We start from the raw sequence: 18,250 nt of genomic DNA, 5'->3' as shown, positions 1-18,250 counted from the left end.
AGGATTTCAGGAAAACCAGGGATTTTGAAAGTTCATGAAATTTTGCAACCCAAACTACAACACACACCAGGAAATGTATTGTTTTAACTTAACATAAAATAGTAATTCAGGTTTCTTGATGTTTTTATTTCCATTTGAAACACATTTTCAATGAAGGACACCATTTGAAGAAGAGTAATGTTAGACTGGTGTATACATTATGATACAGCAAATGACATGTGTTCATTAAAATAAATAGAATTGGTCCTTGAATGTGAAAATCCATTGTTCCAAGAATAAAAAGGGCTTGTAAAGACAATATATAGTCTGTGTTATTTTCATTCTAATTTAGAGCTGGATACAGTACATCTACACTGAGTTCTGACATCGGTGTGACTAATAAGATTTCAAATGTAAAGCCATTCAAATGGGCTCTGAGGTTGCACAGAAAGAATGCCAAATTGTCTTCCTTGATTGGCAAATTAGTATACTATACTAGTGGTTACTTGTCCCCCTATTGTACTACCTTAGTAGAGGCTAGTTGTCATTAGTTCTAAAAAAAACTGTTAGGAAATGATGGCGAATCAGTACTCTAATTTCCGTACAGTGTAAAACCATGTGCCAAAGTACAACATTATTCCCTTCACTGAAATGGTTTGAGCAGGTTGATTGACATCATATTTGAATTTCATTAACCATTATTCTATTGTTCCTGCACTCATCAATCAGACTTAACAGCAACCATGGCCACTAGTCTGGGTTATTTAAAACAGTTTTTTGAGATCACAGGAAGATCCGCAGGGTACAATGTTATGGAATGTTCAGAGAAATATTTTGAGTAGAACAGGCATGCTCATATCAGCTTTATAAATTACATTTATTATCTGCAACATTCAGCACATTGCGCTCTCCTGACTGCTTCCCAGATGTTGTTCCATGTTCCTGCTGAACAGTTGGCCTTGCTATGGTTATTATGACCCAAGACAAGCACCGCCTTGTCCTCAAATCTCTAATAAAAAGAGGGGAATATTTCACAATGGTTACTATAATAAATACAGGCCCTATCCAGCAATGGAGAGTCTTGAGAGAGTATGAACACTCTGTATTTTACAGGAGTGTCCTTTCAGTTAAGAAAACTGATTAAATTAGAGAATCGCAGAGACAGAAAAAGAAAATAATGATTAGATATTCATCATGTATTGTTAAGTTCTTACTATACGATTTGTCAGTTTCTTAAATGAGTAATAAATAAAGATCCAATATGACGGGGGCTTTTAACAAAATCCCCAACAGCACTATTGAGAGAACAATTCAGATGTAAGTCTGACCCAATAATATTTTGTCCCAAAAAATGTGAAAACAGCTACGTATAAAATGAAGTACAACAGATGCTACCGTAAATCACTGACCATAAAACACTACAGGTAAAACAAGCCTATGCATGAATAAATCCATGCTTTTCTTTTGTTCCTTGTTGATTAACATTTCTACTCCCATATCTATTATGTTATCCCCCCCCCATCACCAATAACCTTTTCTCAGAGGCCATTTTATACTCAGACTGAATAGTCTGGCTTGGTAGCACTGCATATCAGCATAATGTAAAACATTTTACCACAAATCAAAGAAACAACAAGGACTTTTCCTATGGTTTACTTTTCATGGAAAGGAAATGGAACTCCATATCTCTGTTAGGTAGAATTTAAGCCTGTGTACAGTATGGGAGTAGTCTTCCTGTTGTTTAAGAGATGACGCAGCCTGTATCTTTCTGAGGCTTCAAATCTGGTTCCTTCATTGGCTTAATAACCTCTTCTTCCCGTTTCGGTTTGGCCTGCAATCCAAATAGTGAGGGGGAAAAACGTGAAACCTTTTGTCCCAGACAAGCAAATGAACAAAACTCTATCAGTGTCTTTATATGATTATTATCAGTAACAAGACAAAATATGTGAAGACATAACTTCAAAACAAAATCAGAGCACAAAAACTATAGTAATCAAGTTATGTTTCAGTGCCAAATGGCTGAGCAGCATTACCTTCTCGTCTTTGGCCCCCTTGGTGAGGTCAAAGGTGGCGTAGACTTCAGGGGTGCATTGCTCGCTGAGCACTGGGAACTCAAAGGAGATTGGCTCAGCCAGGCCATAGCTGGCCTTCAGCTCCAGCTGGGGCGCCTCAGCTGGGACCTTGTGGAAGTATCTGGAGAAATGAAATATTTATGTATAAATGCTACAATTGCTTAATGTTATTTACTCTAAACAAATCAATGTTCTTCGGGAGGTGTGTGTGTGTGTGTCTCGCACTGTGTGTGTTGACTCACATGAATCCGTTTTCTCTCTCGCACTTCTGCAGGGTAGTTTTGATCAAGCCACCCAGCTTGGTGAAGAAGAGCTGCTCAGAGGGCTTGGCCGTGCTACCCGGCCCTTTGGTCTGACGGTACTCTTTGCACAGAGTCTCAGCTCTGGAGTAGCCTTAAAACAGTAAGCAAGGCCTGTAAATATTTACACTTCTTAAGATGAAGAGACACCTGTTAAGTGCTTCAAAAAGGCAAAACATGATGTATCATCTCTAGAACAGAAATACCAACATTTTTCTGCCTCTTGGAGAGATCTTATTGACTCCCCACACTTGTCACTAGAGAGGAGAGTCTGTCCGTGGTAGCAGTATGCCTGAAAAAGTGACAAATGAAGGGCATAAGCATCATTAGAAACACATTTTACCTCCCGAGTGGCGCAGTGATCTAAGGCAGTGCTAGCTGTGCCATTAGAGATCCCTGGTTTGAGTCCAGGCTCTGTCGCAGCCGGCCACGACCGCGAGACCCATGGACATTGCACAATTGGCCAAGCATCATCCGGATTCGGGAGGGTTTGGCCGGCAGGGATGTCCTTGTCCCATTGCGCACTAGCGACTCCTGTGGCAGGCTGGGCGCAGTGCACGCTGACACAGTCGCCAGGTGTATGGTGTTTCCTCCGACACATTGGTGCGGCTGGCTTCCGGGTTAAATGAGTATTGTGTCAAGAAGCAGTGCGGCTTGGTTGGGTTTTGAAGGACGCATGGCTCTCTACCTTCGCCTCTCCCGAGTCCGTACAGGAGTTGCAGCGATGAGACAAGACTGTAATTACCAATTGGATACCACGAAATTTACAGAACAGTCAAAAACAAAAATAAAGACTTTCTCTCAACTGTCTAGAACTGCTCAATGACTTACATAGGACATGTAGAAGTGCTGTTTCAGCTGGAGGTACTTCCTCCACTTACTGCTGCACTCTGGCTCCAGGGTGTTCAGTGTGCCGTCTGGGAAGACAGAGAGGAAAACATTCATTTGAATGATCAGGAGGACCAACAATGGTTAGATCCAGACATTCCAACACAATTTAAGATCTTGACTTTGTTTAATTTTTGTCATGAAGTGACAGGACAGACCTAAATACTTACCAGCTTTCTGGTAGAAGTTTGCAGTCTCGAAGGCCAAGGCTGCAATAAGAGTGGCGTTATGCTTGAGCTCAATCGCTCTGGCAATCGTCACTGCAAACAGAGAAAAATTGGTTAATAATTGCTAATATCATATTCATTGCAAACACTTTCATAAGTAGGCTATTCTCCCTCTCTCACATACACACTAATTGTTAGGTTAGATTACTTGTTAGATATTAATACATGGTCGGAACTAGAAGCACAAGCATTTCACTACACTCGCATTAACATGTGCTAACCATGTGTATGTGACAAATAAAACTTGATTTGACTAATACATGGGAACATGAATTTCCCCTAAGGCCCGAGAAGTTTTCCTGACCAAGTCACATTGTCAGCTCCCGACCCTAGTCATCATGCAGAACAGTTGACTGGGTCCAGTATAGCTACCTTCCTGTGCCTCTGCTTGGCACTGGACAATGTAGGTGTCAATGACTCTGGGTTCCAGGTCCCGGCCCTTCTCTGCTGGGGTGATGAGGCGGGGGATGTGGACCTCCTACAGAGGAGAGACCAAAGAGGAGAATGAGTCTGCTGCTAAACACAACCATGCACCAAAAACCAGTGACCTGTGTCCAGGTTGATGATACTGTAATTTATTCACCATGTGTTGAGGTTAAAGTAAAGTGGGCAATATAGGAACCATATGTTAGGTTTATCAGAGTGTACTTTTTAACTTGCTGATTATCTCTATGTAAAGTGACTTTGGGTGTCTTGAAAAGTGCTTAAAATAAAATGTATTATAATAATAATAATAATAATAATGAGATATGAGCTTATCACCTTGAGGTGTTTGAAAATCCCAGCAGCAAATTTCAGGCTCCTGTGGACATCTTTTGCATCTACCTCAGTTACACTGAAAAGGGAAGAAAATTACAATGTCAATGTGTACCCTTTAAAATATCAATATGTAAATAGAATGAGTGTGAATTGACATCAAAGTCATAAATGACCTCATTTGCATAATCAGATGCATTGTAAGATAAATTAGTAAAGCAGAAAATAAACACTTACTTTTCCTTTCCTGCAAGTCTTGAGGCAAACTTGGTGTGCCAAATTGCAACATTGTAGGCCATGGAGATCAGTTCAAAAATAGCATCTTGTTGGGCACTGTAGAGGCAATGGGACAGGATATTAATAACAACATTGGAGAGACTGTATTTCTATAATGAACAGAGACATCTGTTTACAGTGAAAGAACTTTGCAAATGTTGAACCTGAGTAATGATGTAATAACATGTGTGACTTGTGTCACTTCACAGGAGAGGCATTTGAATGTAAACATACATTTTCTATCAAAATGTGTTTGCCAGAAATGCCTTCTGGAACATGTGAACTTTCATGTCTTAATAACAAACTTGTATACCATCTGTAAATATGAATACAAATGTTCAATTACAAGCCGAGTTGGTTTAGCCACGGGGAAAAAAACAGGAACCTTCCCGCTAGCCATGATTGGCTGAGATAATGACTGGGCTGGACATGCTGACATGTACTACGCTTCTGTCTATAACATGAGCTGCTTGGTATGTGTAGGTAATCCTTTCTAACACAGCTTTTTCGAAAGACATCACGCAGAACTGCACAAGTGTTGCTAGCTAATGCTCTCCACTTCCTGGAGGACCAAGTTTTGAAATCAGTGGAACATCCGGTGGAAGCAGAGTTTGATAACTAAGGAGATGGAGAATTCTGCCGTTTGATTGCAAATATGCGGAGGGAGTCAAAAAGAGAACACAGAAGGCTGTTGTATAAAACACTTGTCTCCAGATTACATCTTCAAAATAAGGGTAAACATGGCATCCATGACAGAGAGGGAGAAGCATTCATCCATGTGTAGAGAGTCTAGCTGGCTGTGTATTAATATTAGTTGTATCTCAGAGCCATTTGCCTTGCTAGTCATAGCCTAATGTTAGCTAGCTAGCGAACATTGAACCTAGTTGGTTAGTTTAGCTACCAGCAGATTCATGCAGGGTAGTTACATTAGGAGTTGGGATTATGGTTCAAGTACATCTGGCGCCGACAGAGATGGCCGCCTCACTTTGTGTTCTTAGGAAACTATGAAGTATTTTGTTTTTTGAATGTATTATTTCTTACACTGTTACCCCATGAAATGTATTACTTGTTAGATATTACTGCACGGTTGGAACTAGAAGCACAAGCATTTCGCTACACTCGCATTAACATCTGCTAACCATGTGTATGTGACCAATAAAATCCATTTGATTTGATATGGTTCATTGTTTAGCTAGCTAGATGTCTAAACAAAAGACTCCACTATGCAAGTAACCATTCCACTGTACCGTGTACACCTTCTGTATCCTATGCATGTGACAAATACACTAATTTTATTTGATATAGTGTTTACCAGAGACCTTAATTTGAAAAACAACATGACCTGCACCAAAGTCAAAGGAGGATATAATGTTAGGCCAACGAGACCAAATTCTAAAATTCTCTAAATTGACTTGTAAATAATGATCTTGTGAGTTTATTTTCCTGTAATAATTCATACAAATTAGCTAAAGTTAAGACGCTGTCACCTATATGATCATTATTTTAACTGGCTAACTTAAGGTGTGAAAGATGTGGAATGGGTGTAGACAAGAGCTCTCCAGTATGTAAGAATATGTCAAAGATAAATACAGAATGCAGAGACAGACGAGAAGTCAATCGAGTAATAACGATTAAGGGAAATAGTGTTTTTTCTGTAATAGGGAATTATTGATCAATGGTTCAGAGACATCTTCTGAAATAGGATACTTGTTATTTGGCCATTGGCTAGCTTTAATGGAAGGAATTCTAATTGGTCAACCACAGGCTAGGGATGGGTTATAAAATGACATGCTGTCCCTTTGCTCTGGAGAGAGAATCACTGGAGAGAACCAGTGAGGACAGGGGAGAATGACAATCTACCGCCCCGTATGATTTGTCCTCTTTGAATAAACCTATTTTCCTCCCTCTGATTTGCTTGGAGTTTGTGTTATTGAAGAATGACATAAATTGCTAACAAGTAGGTGTACCAAAACATTTAAGAGCCAACTTTCAAAGCAGAATTACTTTCACATTGTTACTCAACTGTGGAGTATGATATACCATTGTCTAGCTCTTAGTCTTTACTTTTAAACCAATGTAAAAAACATTTAACATTTTGCTTCATAAGACCGAATCGAGCCACTCGTCACATTTATAAAACAAGGTCAGCAGGAAATGCAAGACAAGCCTATTGTAACTAAAAATGTATGTGTTGACTGGAGACCTGACTGTGGGGCTGATGGAGGTAACCAACCACCTCTGTGAAACCACCTATGGGCTAGAAGCCTTTACCTTGGGGTGTTTCCTTGCAAAGTGTCAGTCCACTTGAAGTTCTGCATGAACCGAAGCTTGTTCTCTTGTGTGGTGCCATCCAGAGATGCAATGAATCCTGTGTCATGTCAATCAAAAGAGCGCCAACTAATTGTTAATAACAACAAAAGGAAAATAGTTAAGCATGATGAGCTGAGTGTAGCTAAATGACCACACAAAAACACAACAAAACAGTGAGCCTGGCTAAAGAGAGGAGAAAAAGGCACAAACAAAACCGGAAATTCACCTTGTAAGAGGGAGAAATAAGCATCGGTGGCATTTTTCATGATTTCGGGATTGCAGGTGGTATCTGTGAACATCTCCAAGAGTCTTGCCCTTGTTGTTCTCAAGTCACTGATGAGGAAGATATACATGTAAGCAAACTTGTTTTCAATTGCCATACTAAGAATGGATATCAATTGCCAAGTCTACATACTTGCATATCTTGTTTGCTGATGGGCTTCCAGCAACTCCATAGAAGTTGAAGGAGACAGGTGCAGTTGCTTTCAATGGGTTTCGGTGGAACCAATGAGTCATTCTGTGGCTTGGATGGTAAAAGCTGGATGTCTGCTAGATGAGGCACAGGGACATGAATTAACTATTTAATACATAAATAAATTGGACATATTAGCTACAAATAAAATACTTATGTTATGACAGTAAACGTATCTTAACTGCTGACTGTGCCTTGATGACACACAAATAGTTAGCTAGCTACAATAGCTAAGCGTAGGTAACGTTAGCTAGCTAACATTAGTTTCCATACAGGCTAGTCAGGTTAGCATATTGCAAGACGACGTAGCTTTTGTAAACATTACACACCATTGTTCGTATAATGTTACTAGATCATGTTAACAAAAAATAAATACACATGAATATTAATAAGTGGTTTGTTACGTAACCTCTATCCAAATGTGACAACAGCAACTCCAACTAACGTTAGCTAGCTAGCTTGCTAATGTAAACAAATTGGCATCTAGCTTGTTGTTTGCCTAATGGACTAAAAATATCGAAAATCTAAAGCCACAAAATTCAGATATTTTTCATGATGGATCATTAAGCTAGTTTGTACAATATTGTGGAAATGATGTTTACGAACCTTGGATCTGAGAACTCTTACAATCTGAAGATGCACTTCCGGAAATAAAGGCACAGAATGGTTCTTGACCAGTGGAAATAACATATTGAGTCATGTGACCATACGTTGCTTTTTGCGACAGGTCTAGGATCCGTTTTTCTGCTCTAGCTGTAATGTTAATCAATCGAAGTTAAAATTTTAAAAATGATCATAAACCAGTTAAAACTATAGGCTGTACCAAATATGGGAGAGTTTTGGGCATAAAGTAATTTGCTCACATCGAGACATGTTATTCAAACCAAGCCCATTTACAAACCATGCATTCTGAAGAATGGTATCACTGATTGACAATGCCATCTTTTATTTCCCCATATTGTTCAATATTAAATGATGAGATGAGAAAGCAAATAGACAGTTATAATGCCTATAACATAACTATAGTAGCCTACAAGCTTTTTGTCTGAACATAATTTCATAAAGCAATTTCCCAAAAGGAATGTGGATCAGCTACCAACAAGAAACCGTGGTAAAATGAAAAATCTCAGAAATATTGTGCTTTATAATAAAAAAGTGGGTGAGTAACATTTAGCATTAATTTGCATTCAGCATTCATATAATATATTGTATATGCAATCTTAAACTACACATGATATAAGAAGCAGACACACACACACACACACACACACACACACACACACACACACACACATGCAGCTGAATGTGCTCTCCTACACACACCTATACATGCACAAGGTATAAAAAGTGAACACACCAATGTATGTAGGATAGGATAAGTAATCCTTCTCACCCCTCCCCTTTAAGATTTAGATGCACTATTGTAAAGTGACTGTTCTACTGGATGTCATAAGGTGAATGCACCAATTTGTAAGTCGCTCTGGATAAGGGCGTCTGCTAAATAACTTAAATGTAAATGATGTAAATCTCTACGGAGGCACTGATTTTTAAATAAAACCATTTTTAAAAAGTAACTGCATCCTACACATTTCCACCACTGAAGAGAAACTCGTCAGAGCACTGCAGGTTAGATTTCCACCTCTATTTAAAGACAGATCCAATGATGTCATCTGGTTTTCAAAAACACAGGTACATTGTCAAATTCACAGGCATAGGAGAGGGAAATACAAATATTTCCCTTTTAGGCAAATTATGTGAAAATAATGTTTGCCAATAGAGGAAGATCGTGGAAGCCCATGGAAATATTTGCTGAAAGTTAAAATAGCTACAGTGCCTTGCAAATGTATTAATCTCCCTTGGCATTTTTCCTATTTTGTTGCATTACAAACTGTAATTTAAATAGATTTTTATTTGGATTTCATGTAACGGACATACACAAAAAGTCTAAATTGGTGAAGTGAAATTTTAAAAATGACTTGTTTCAAAAAATTCAAAAAAATAATAAAGTGGTGCGTGCATATGTATTCACCCCCTTTGCTATGAAGCCCCTAAATTTGATGTAACCTAGGCAAGTCAGTTAAGAACAAATTATTATTTTCAATGACAACCTAGGAACTGCCTTGTTCAGGGACAGAATGACAGATTTGTGCCTTGTCAGCTTGGGGATTTGAACTTTTGATTACAACCTTTTGATTACTAGCCCAAAGCTCTAACCAGTAGGCTACCCTGCCACCCCAAATGAGATATGTTGCAACCAATTACCTTCAGAAGTCACATAATTAGTTAAATAAAGTCCACCTGTGTGCAATCTAAGTGTCACATGATCTGTCACATGATCTCAGTATATATACACCAGTTCTGAAAGGCCCCGGAGTCTGCAACACCACTAAGCAAGGGACACCACCAAGCAAGCGGCACCATGAAGACCAAGGAGCTCCCCAAACAGGTCAGGGACAAAGTTGTGGAGAAGTACAGATCAGGGTTGGGTTATAAAAAAATATCCTACACTTTGAACATCCCATGGAGCACCATTAAATCTATTATTTAAAAAATGGAAAGAATATGGAACCACAACAAACCTGCCAAGAGAGGGCCGCCCACCAAAACTCACTGACCAAGCAAGGAGGGCATAAACCAGAGAGGCAACAAAGAGACCAAAGATAACCCTGAAGGAGCTGCAAAGCTCCACAGTAGAGATTGGACTATCTGTCCATAGGACTACTTTAAGCCATACACTCCAGAGCTTGGCTTAACGGAAGAGTGACCAGAAAAAAAGCCATTGCTTAAAGAAAAAAATGTGGTGTTCTCCAAAAGGCATGTGGGAGACTCCCCAAACATATGGAAGAAGGTACTCTGGTCAGATGAGACTAAAATGTTTCTTTTTGGCCATCGAGGAAAACGCCATGTCTGGCTCAAACCCAACACCTCTCATCATCCCAAGAACACCATCCCCACAGTGAAGCATGGTGGTGGCAGCATCATGCTATGGGGATGTTTTTCCCCATCGGCAGGGACTGGGAAACTGGTCAGAATTGAAGGAATACAGGGAAATTCTTGAAGGAAACCACATTTCATTCCTCCAGAGATTTGAGACTGGGACAGAGGTCCACCTTCCAGCATACTGCTAAAAACAACACTCGAGTGGTTTAAGGGGAAACATTTAAATGTCTTTGAATGGCCTAGTCAAAGCCCAGACTTCAATCCAATTGATAATCTGTGGTATGACTTAAAGATCTCTGTACACCAGCGGAACCCATCCAACTAGAAGGAGCTGGAGCAGTTTTGCCTTGAAGAATGGGCAAAAATCCCAGTGGCGAGATGTACCAAGCTTATAGAGACATACTCTAAGAGACTTGCAGCTGCAAAAGGTGGCTCTACAATGTACTGACTTTGGGGGGTGAATAGTTATGCACGCTCAAGTTGTTTGTTTCACAAAAAATATATATATTTTGCATCTTCAAAGTGGTAGGGTAGGCATGGTGTCAATCAAATGATACAACCCCCCCCAAAAAATGTATTTTAATTTCAGTTTGTAGGCAACAACAGGAAAAATGCCAAGGCGGGTGAATACTTTCACAAGCCATTGTAATCAAAAGGGGATTGCGCTCTGCCAGAAGTTTGGTTGGTTCAAACACATATATATATATTTTTTATTAAGTAAGCTTTATGCAACATTTGAGTGTGGACCCATCACTCTTTTGCTCTAACAAGAATAGGTCGGTGATCATTGTACGGTCATAATGGTAAGAAATCCTAACCATCACAAAAAAAAACAATATCAGTACATTCCTGTTGTTCCCATGTAAAACATGTTGTTTTATTGTACTCACACATGTCAAACAAATTACATACTGTAGGCTTTGCACAGTAAGTATTGTACAAGTAAAACCAATTGTCAGATACAAAGTGAACATAGTTTAATATATTTGTCAATAAACCAGTAATTTCAAGATTGTCACTTTTATTGTACAATAGAACCTATAGGTTTGTTCATTATATACCGAACAATGACTCTTGCTGTTATTTTTCTATTTATACCGTAGGCACCACATACCATTTGTGTGAATGGGTAAAAGATCCTGAAGTTGGATAAGCGTCACCACATTAAATGGGAAAATGGCTCAACTCTCTTATTTGTTCTGAAGGATGTATACAAATGGCAATGATCTAACATGTAGTCGAAACCAAGAATGTATTACTCTGATTTAGTTTTATTTTCAATATGAAGTCATTTATGTGTACCATAATAATTAGCTGCTGGCGTTGAAACATTATGTTCTTTTCATGAAGTCTAACACAGTCATTTTTCATTCTTTATAAGAATAGGCTTGCATAATCTGTTAAAAAAAATAAAGAAATATATTTGGCAATCATGGTACTTTCGGTAATAACAACCAAGCTATAAATCACACTGCTGCATACACACCAAAACATTCCTAATCAAATGTTCACTAACCCTTGGAAGACCTCATTAAAAACCACAATTAAAACACACTGCGGTATTTGGAACTCAATGTATGAATGGCACTTATTTCCTCAATCCTCAGTACATCAAAAAGATGAAAGCGAGAAACCCTTAGTTCATAGACGTTTAGCATAGTTATTACAAAGAACATGGTCACGGATATCACCCCACCCGCCGTTTTTCATGTGAGCCTTGTGCTCCATTGACTCTGTGTTTGTTAGGGCCAGGGACTGAGGGAAGAGGGAGACTTTGGCAAGCTTAAGAGACTCCTGTGCTTTCTGTAGGGCCAGCTCAGGCAGACAGGCCTCCTTGTTCTGGTGCAGCCCACAGTTCCCAGTATGGAGAACCCTGGATCCCTGGGCCACCAGCACTTTGAGTGGCTTGGAGATGCAAGTCCCTGACAGGTGCTGGAGGGTCCAGTCCCAGTTGTAGTCATCATAGGTGCAGAAGTCATCATTGCAACCCATCAGCTTGTAGTACACCTCTCTGGAAATGCCCATGCCAATGTTGTGCTTAGTAGACATCCAACCGGCAGTCTGCACCTTGTTGCTGAGCTTATCAAACTCTGCCAGGCCGTTGTGGTTGCCTAGCGCCAGCATGTCACAGTCAGGGCAGCTGCTCTTCCTGTATCCAACCATCTCATTGTAAAGGTGGTAGAGGTCGGGCAAGATGTAGTTGTCCTCCTCGAGGAAAACTGCAAAGCCACTGTAACCATGCAGAGCCTGCACTCGCTCCCACACAAAGTGAAGTTTCCACCACCAGTGGTGTTTGGTCTGTGTTATGGAGGCTTCCCTATAGTGGCCATACGAATCTGGATGCTCAGCGTTGAGGCATCCTGTTTTTAAAGCATCATCCTTGGATATGTCTCGTGGACAGTCCCGTGGATCCTGCCCAGGAAACTCACTGGGATAGAGCTGTGTGCTGTAGGGGAAGTATATTTGTACAACCTTGCAGAAAGTTATCCCTTGCACTATGTCATTGTTTTCCTCTGAAAAATAGTCATGGCTGAAAATCAGCAAAAAGTTGTGGACCTCAGCTGCATTTTCCAATGACTTGATAAGTATTTTGAGGTAGTCTGGTCTGTTGTGAACCTGAATAACCAGGACCAGTTTAGGCTCCCCAGGATACGTGTCCACATTCTGAACGTATTGGTGATAATTGGCATTGTAAACAGACTTCATCAATACAGGAACAGAACCATACTGAAACTTCGCCATGTCACCAGACAACATGTTTTCCTGAGCGACAACACCCGTGACTTCGTCATAAATTAATACACGTGTTATGATCATGACAGTGGCAATCATTAAAGAAACGCCCATGAGAATGAGCAGGTTCTTTTTAAAGAATCGTAACCTCATTTTCGTAACGGTAAAGGCTAACTTTGAATACAATAACAATGACTTGAATCACCTGACTATTGAAAGCGTCCACATCGTGTGTTTCATCCTACTTGCAGTTGCAACATTGTAACTTTCGACGGAATCCAGAGCCAAGAGGCAGCGGTTTCCGCAGAACGTTGCAAACTGGCACGCGAAAAAATATATGAAAGTCTATTGATGATGACTCCTTTTGCTGCCACAAATATCTGTCAGTTCGGTTGATATAATCTGTTGCTATTGCAGTTTAGAAGTTTAGCGTTCGGTGGTATCACCTGAGAAAAGTAACAAGATAATGAAATAATGTATTGTCAGACATGTTAGCTTTGTTTCCATTCAGGAAGTTCATTTACAGTAGTTGAGTCGACTTACCAACAGAGTGTCATGTGTCAGTAAACCGCTATCAGGAAGTAAGGGTGTTTTAGAACTATTGCAGCGTTCAAGTGATAGTCGAGAACTAGAAAACTCAAATAGATCCGACTTTGTAACTGGTTAAACGCGGCACGTGTATAACTACAACCTATTAGCAAGTCAGAGATTTCTGAATTTCATAATTACCATTAGCATTTGAACGTGGCATATCTGCCGTACAGCGTACGAGTAAACTACACATTGAGTGCTGACGTGTACTTTTCAGCCAACAGGAACAGACTGGCTTCTTCGTCAAGGAATAAGTGTCCTACCTATGCTTATGTAATCCTACACCATAGCATCCATTACTTTGGAGGAGATATGTTCAGAGTAAAGGAAGGTTTAGGACCAGCAAGTCATGGTATGATTTATGCTATTAAGTGTTATATAAATTCAATGAATAATGAGATTCCAGTCTACATAAGATTACATTTTCCAGGCTTTGGTCCAGGCTTGGTTAAAGCTACCCAGCTGGTATGAATGAGACTGTCTAATACCCACATGGGGTGTAGTTAGTTAGTTGCCTAAACATACTTGTTAGAGAGTTACACAATGAAAACAAAGTTGTTTTTAACACAACTATTTACCATCTCCATTCACTGTGTCAGTTTGTGGGTGTGTCTGAGTGTGATGGATGCTGCAGTGATCAATGAATGATATAGTTGTGCCTAAATTTTCCCGAAGACAAATGCTCCTCATCAAACTAAGCCTCCTGTAACTATTCAATCCAACATTGAACTAGTCTCGGTACACATGTACACTTGTAGTCTTCCACACTAGTGATTACATAGGGTATTAATTGACCGCGCTGTCTACAGACCAGGCTGTCTACAAATTCTGTCTACATTTGGATGATATTCCAGAGGACAGAGAAACACCCACATTCATTTGATGATAATCACACCCACATTTACATGGAGTTTTGTTTTGGATTCCATAGCAGAAAGCGGATCTGGCGTGGATCTGTTAACACCCCACCCGGCACTGCTGTCATCTGTCTGTTTCCCCCACCCATACCCTAATCAGCATGATCAAACCCACCAGTGGCACCAACCCGCGTCAGTATAGCCAACTTTCCAAGTCAGACTCAAGCGTAAAAGAATGTTGCTGAGTCATAAGTTACTAAGTAACGAGTCACAAGTGAAAACATGTTAATCACCTTCACCTCTAGATGGCGACAGCAGACAGAAAATACAGTAGCTAGCCCAGGGTTGGGCTATTGGCGGACCCCCTTTTGTAGGCCCCAGGATCAATCCCCCTTGCTCGGGTCTCAGCATACTGTTGACAGAATAGTAGAATAGTAGAATAAACAAGGAGAAATATCGAAATTTGATTGTGTATCAGCAGTTTTCCTCATGGTGTCAGTCACTGTCAGTCACTCAATTAGCCCATGTCAGCAATTTTTTTAGATACCTTAATTAGTCTAAATTAGCGCATTTATTTTAATAGAGGCTAAGCTTTCGGTCAGTCGACCTTCATCAGAGCATATCTCCACATCTCTACAGAGCTTTCCGTCACATATACAATTATTAACAGTAAGTGCAGTTATTTTAATAGTAACTTTTCATCTTAGGGAATAACATTGGAGAAGCATTCAAGTAATTTGTATTTGTTTAGCTAGGCAAGTCAGTTAAGAACAAATTCTTTTTTTTCTTTTTTCTTCCCCGGCCCTGACCTGCCCTTTGTACAGTTCCCAGATTATTTAGAAACAAAGGGCAGGTCAGGGCAGGCAGAGTTTCGTGATCTGGTCAGAGTCTGGCAGGTACAGGACGGCAGGCAGGCTCGGGGTCAGGGCAGGCAGAGTTTTGTGATCTGGTTAGAGTCTGGCAGGTACAGGACGGCTGACAGGCTCGGGGTCAGGGCAGGCAGAGTTTCGTGATCTGGTCAGAGTCTGGCAGGTACAGGACGGCAGGCAGGCTCGGGGTCAGGGCAGGCAGAGTTTCGTGATCTGGTTAGAGTCTGGCAGGTACAGGACGGCTGACAGGCTCGGGGTCAGGGCAGGCAGAGTTTCGTGATCTGATCAGAGTCTGGCAGGTACAGGACGGCAGGCAGGCTCGGGGTCAGGGCAGGCAGAGTTTAGTGATCTAGTAAGAGTCAGGCAGGTACAGGACGGCAGGCAGGCTCGGGGTCAGTGCAGGCAGAGTTTCGTGATCTGGTCAGAGTCAGGCAGTTACAGGACGGCAGACAGGCTCGGGGTCAGGGCAGGCAGAGTTTCGTGATCTGGTCAGAGTCTGACAGGGACAGGACGGCAGGCAGGCTCGGGGTCAGGGCAGGCAGAGTTTTGTGATCTGGTCAGAGTCAGGCAGGTACAGGACGGCAGGCTTGCGGTCAGGGCAGGCAGGGGTTCGTAGTCGGGTCAGAGTCAGGCAGGTACAGGATGGCAGGCAGGCTCGGGGTCAGGGCAGGCAGAAAGGTCAGAACCGGGAAAAACTCTGAAACAGAACTAGAGATACAGGAAGGCGGGAAAGACTGCTGGTAAGACTTGACAAGTTTAGACTAACTGGCAACAGACAAACATAGAACACAGGTATAAATACACGGGACAATAGGGAAGATGGGCACCTGGAGGGGGGGCGGAGACAAGCACAAAGACAGGTGAACTGTTATTATTATCTATTCTGATGCCTAGTCACTTTACCCTGTCTTCATGTACATATCTACCTCAAATACCTTGTACCTCTCCACATTGATCTGGTACTGGTACTCCCTGTATATAGCTCCACATTGATCCGGTACTGGTACTCCCTGTATATAGCTCCACATTGATCCGGTACTGGTACTCCCTGTATATAGCTCCACATTGATCCGGTACTGGTACTCCCTGTATATAGCTCCACATTGATCTGGTACTGGTACTCCCTGTATATAGCTCCACATTGATCTGGTACTGGTACTCCCTGTATATAGCTCCACATTGATCCGGTACTGGTACTCCCTGTATATAGCTCCACATTGATCTGGTACTGGTACTCCCTGTATATAGCTCCACATTGATCTGGTACTGGTACTCCCTGTATATAGCTCCACATTGATCTGGTACTGGTACTCCCTGTATATAGCTCCACATTGATCTGGTACTGGTACTCCCTGTATATAGCTCCATTCCTGTGTATTTTATCTTATCCCTCTTGTGTCACTATTTTCTTCAACAGGCATTTCATGGTAAAGTCTACACCAGTTGTATTCGGAGCATGTGACACATCTAATTGGATTTGATTTGTAACTTTAGCCACATGGTGTTTTTAAACTATAGGTTAAACAGACTGTTTTGTGGTAACGAAACAGCGTATGGAGCTATAACGATTAGGACCTCTTGTCCGTGGCTTATGAAATAAGGAACTGCAGCAAATAACCAATCAAGCGGGATACATTTCATTTTAGGACAATAACATCTCACATCAAATGTGATAACATTCAGCAGAAACACATTCCAGTAAAATACATCTAAATGTTGTATGAGTACACTATGTCCCTTGACCATTAACAGGAAGAATGTGGAACCAATCATTAAAGAACATGGCTGTGCTTTAAAGCAGATTTGAGGTTAATGTCATTCATACATTTCTGCAAAGGCATCATGTTATAGGCTACACATATTATAACATCTGACATGTTATACAATAATGTAGGCTACTCTGTTTATCATGTGTTTGCTATAAAATACATACAACATGGTTTATGGCATTCCTTTGAGCCAAATTCTGCTTAGTGTTGTATGTCATTAACAAGCACTTGCAGTAAAGAGGGTTTGGACAAAAGTGACTTGCAGTTATATGAACCAGTTGGAAACACTCTCTCTGTCTCTCTCTCTCTCTCTCTCTCTCTCTCTCTCTCTCTCTTTCTCCACCTCTCTCTCTTTGTCTCTCTCTCTCACTCTCTATCTCTCTCGCTCTGTGTGTCTCTCGCTCTGTCTGTCTCTCTGTCTGTCTCTCTGTGTCTCTCTGTGTCTCTCTGTGTCTGTCTGTCTGTCTGTCTGTCTGTCTGTCCCCCCCCTCTCTCTCTCTCTCTCTCTCTCTCTCTCTCTCTCTCTCTCTCTGTCTCTCTGTCTGTCTGTCTGTCTGTCTGTCTGTCTGTCTGTCTGTCTGTCTGTCTGTCTCTCTCTCTCTCTCTCTCTCTCTCTCTCTCTCTCTCTCTCTCTCTCTCTCTCTCTCTCTCTCTCTTATTTAGAAAGCGTTTTCCAAAAGTATTACTGACTGCATGGATAGAGTTATATCTAAACATTAGTAGTTCTGATGCTTTCTCACTTCAAGACTGCTTTAAGCCACACAAGCATTCTTATGACTACACCGAATGCATTGCTAATAAGTTAAAGTTTTGCTTCCTTATTCCTGTAAACAATTCAGAGGCAGTGATTGGAAAAATTAAAGTACGGAACACATGCCACTCCCAACATTTGACATACTATTAAATTGCTTTTGATGGACACTTGATCTTTTACAACACTTTACATGCAATTGCTCTTATACATGTGTAGTAACAATGTAATTACTACAATAACAGTGTTGTTACATGGGCTAGTACTTGTAGAATAATCATTCAATTGCAAAAAGGACAGTTCAGACATTGCACATCAAATGTAATGTCATCAAGCTCATGACAAGCTATTCCACTATACACTAACCAATTTACAGTCCAGGTTATGGCCCTGAAGAGTGGAGTCAAATGAGGGAAAATAGAGACGTGTTAAGAGATCCAGAGGCCACAGCGGTGGATCGT

General features: G+C 40.8%; 2 protein-coding genes across 3 annotated transcripts; both read right to left on the bottom strand.

Annotated features, from left to right (window-relative positions):
- Nucleotides 1–105: 105 nt before the first annotated feature.
- On the bottom strand, nt 106–8,047 carry LOC118398599 (BRO1 domain-containing protein BROX). 2 transcript variants are annotated; one of them, XM_035794105.2, is made up of 13 exons: nt 7,886–8,047; nt 7,223–7,353; nt 7,034–7,140; nt 6,769–6,865; nt 4,459–4,554; nt 4,228–4,300; nt 3,838–3,943; nt 3,409–3,498; nt 3,182–3,267; nt 2,561–2,642; nt 2,294–2,444; nt 2,013–2,172; nt 106–1,810 (listed from the first exon to the last, which is right to left on the bottom strand). In XM_035794105.2, the coding sequence occupies exons 1-13, from the start codon at nt 7,967–7,969 to the stop codon at nt 1,721–1,723; spliced, it is 1,353 nt and encodes a 450-aa protein (XP_035649998.1). In that variant the 5' UTR covers nt 7,970–8,047; the 3' UTR covers nt 106–1,720. The 2 variants fall into 2 exon arrangements, with proteins under 2 accessions (XP_035649998.1, XP_035649997.1); XM_035794104.1 differs by having other exon boundaries at nt 7,223–7,356; nt 7,886–8,013.
- A 3,022-nt stretch (nt 8,048–11,069) lies between these two features.
- On the bottom strand, nt 11,070–13,711 carry LOC118398600 (alpha-1,6-mannosyl-glycoprotein 2-beta-N-acetylglucosaminyltransferase-like). The gene is made up of 2 exons (XM_035794106.2): nt 13,496–13,711; nt 11,070–13,398 (listed from the first exon to the last, which is right to left on the bottom strand). The coding sequence occupies exon 2, from the start codon at nt 13,103–13,105 to the stop codon at nt 11,861–11,863; it is 1,245 nt and encodes a 414-aa protein (XP_035649999.1). The 5' UTR covers nt 13,106–13,398; nt 13,496–13,711; the 3' UTR covers nt 11,070–11,860.
- Nucleotides 13,712–18,250: the final 4,539 nt, after the last annotated feature.

Source organism: Oncorhynchus keta, chromosome 19 (genome assembly GCF_023373465.1).
Source record: "Oncorhynchus keta strain PuntledgeMale-10-30-2019 chromosome 19, Oket_V2, whole genome shotgun sequence".
Classification (NCBI taxonomy): Eukaryota; Metazoa; Chordata; class Actinopteri; order Salmoniformes; family Salmonidae; genus Oncorhynchus; species Oncorhynchus keta.
Note: the sequence above shows the minus strand (reverse complement) of the source record. Positions and strands in the feature narration are given on the sequence as shown.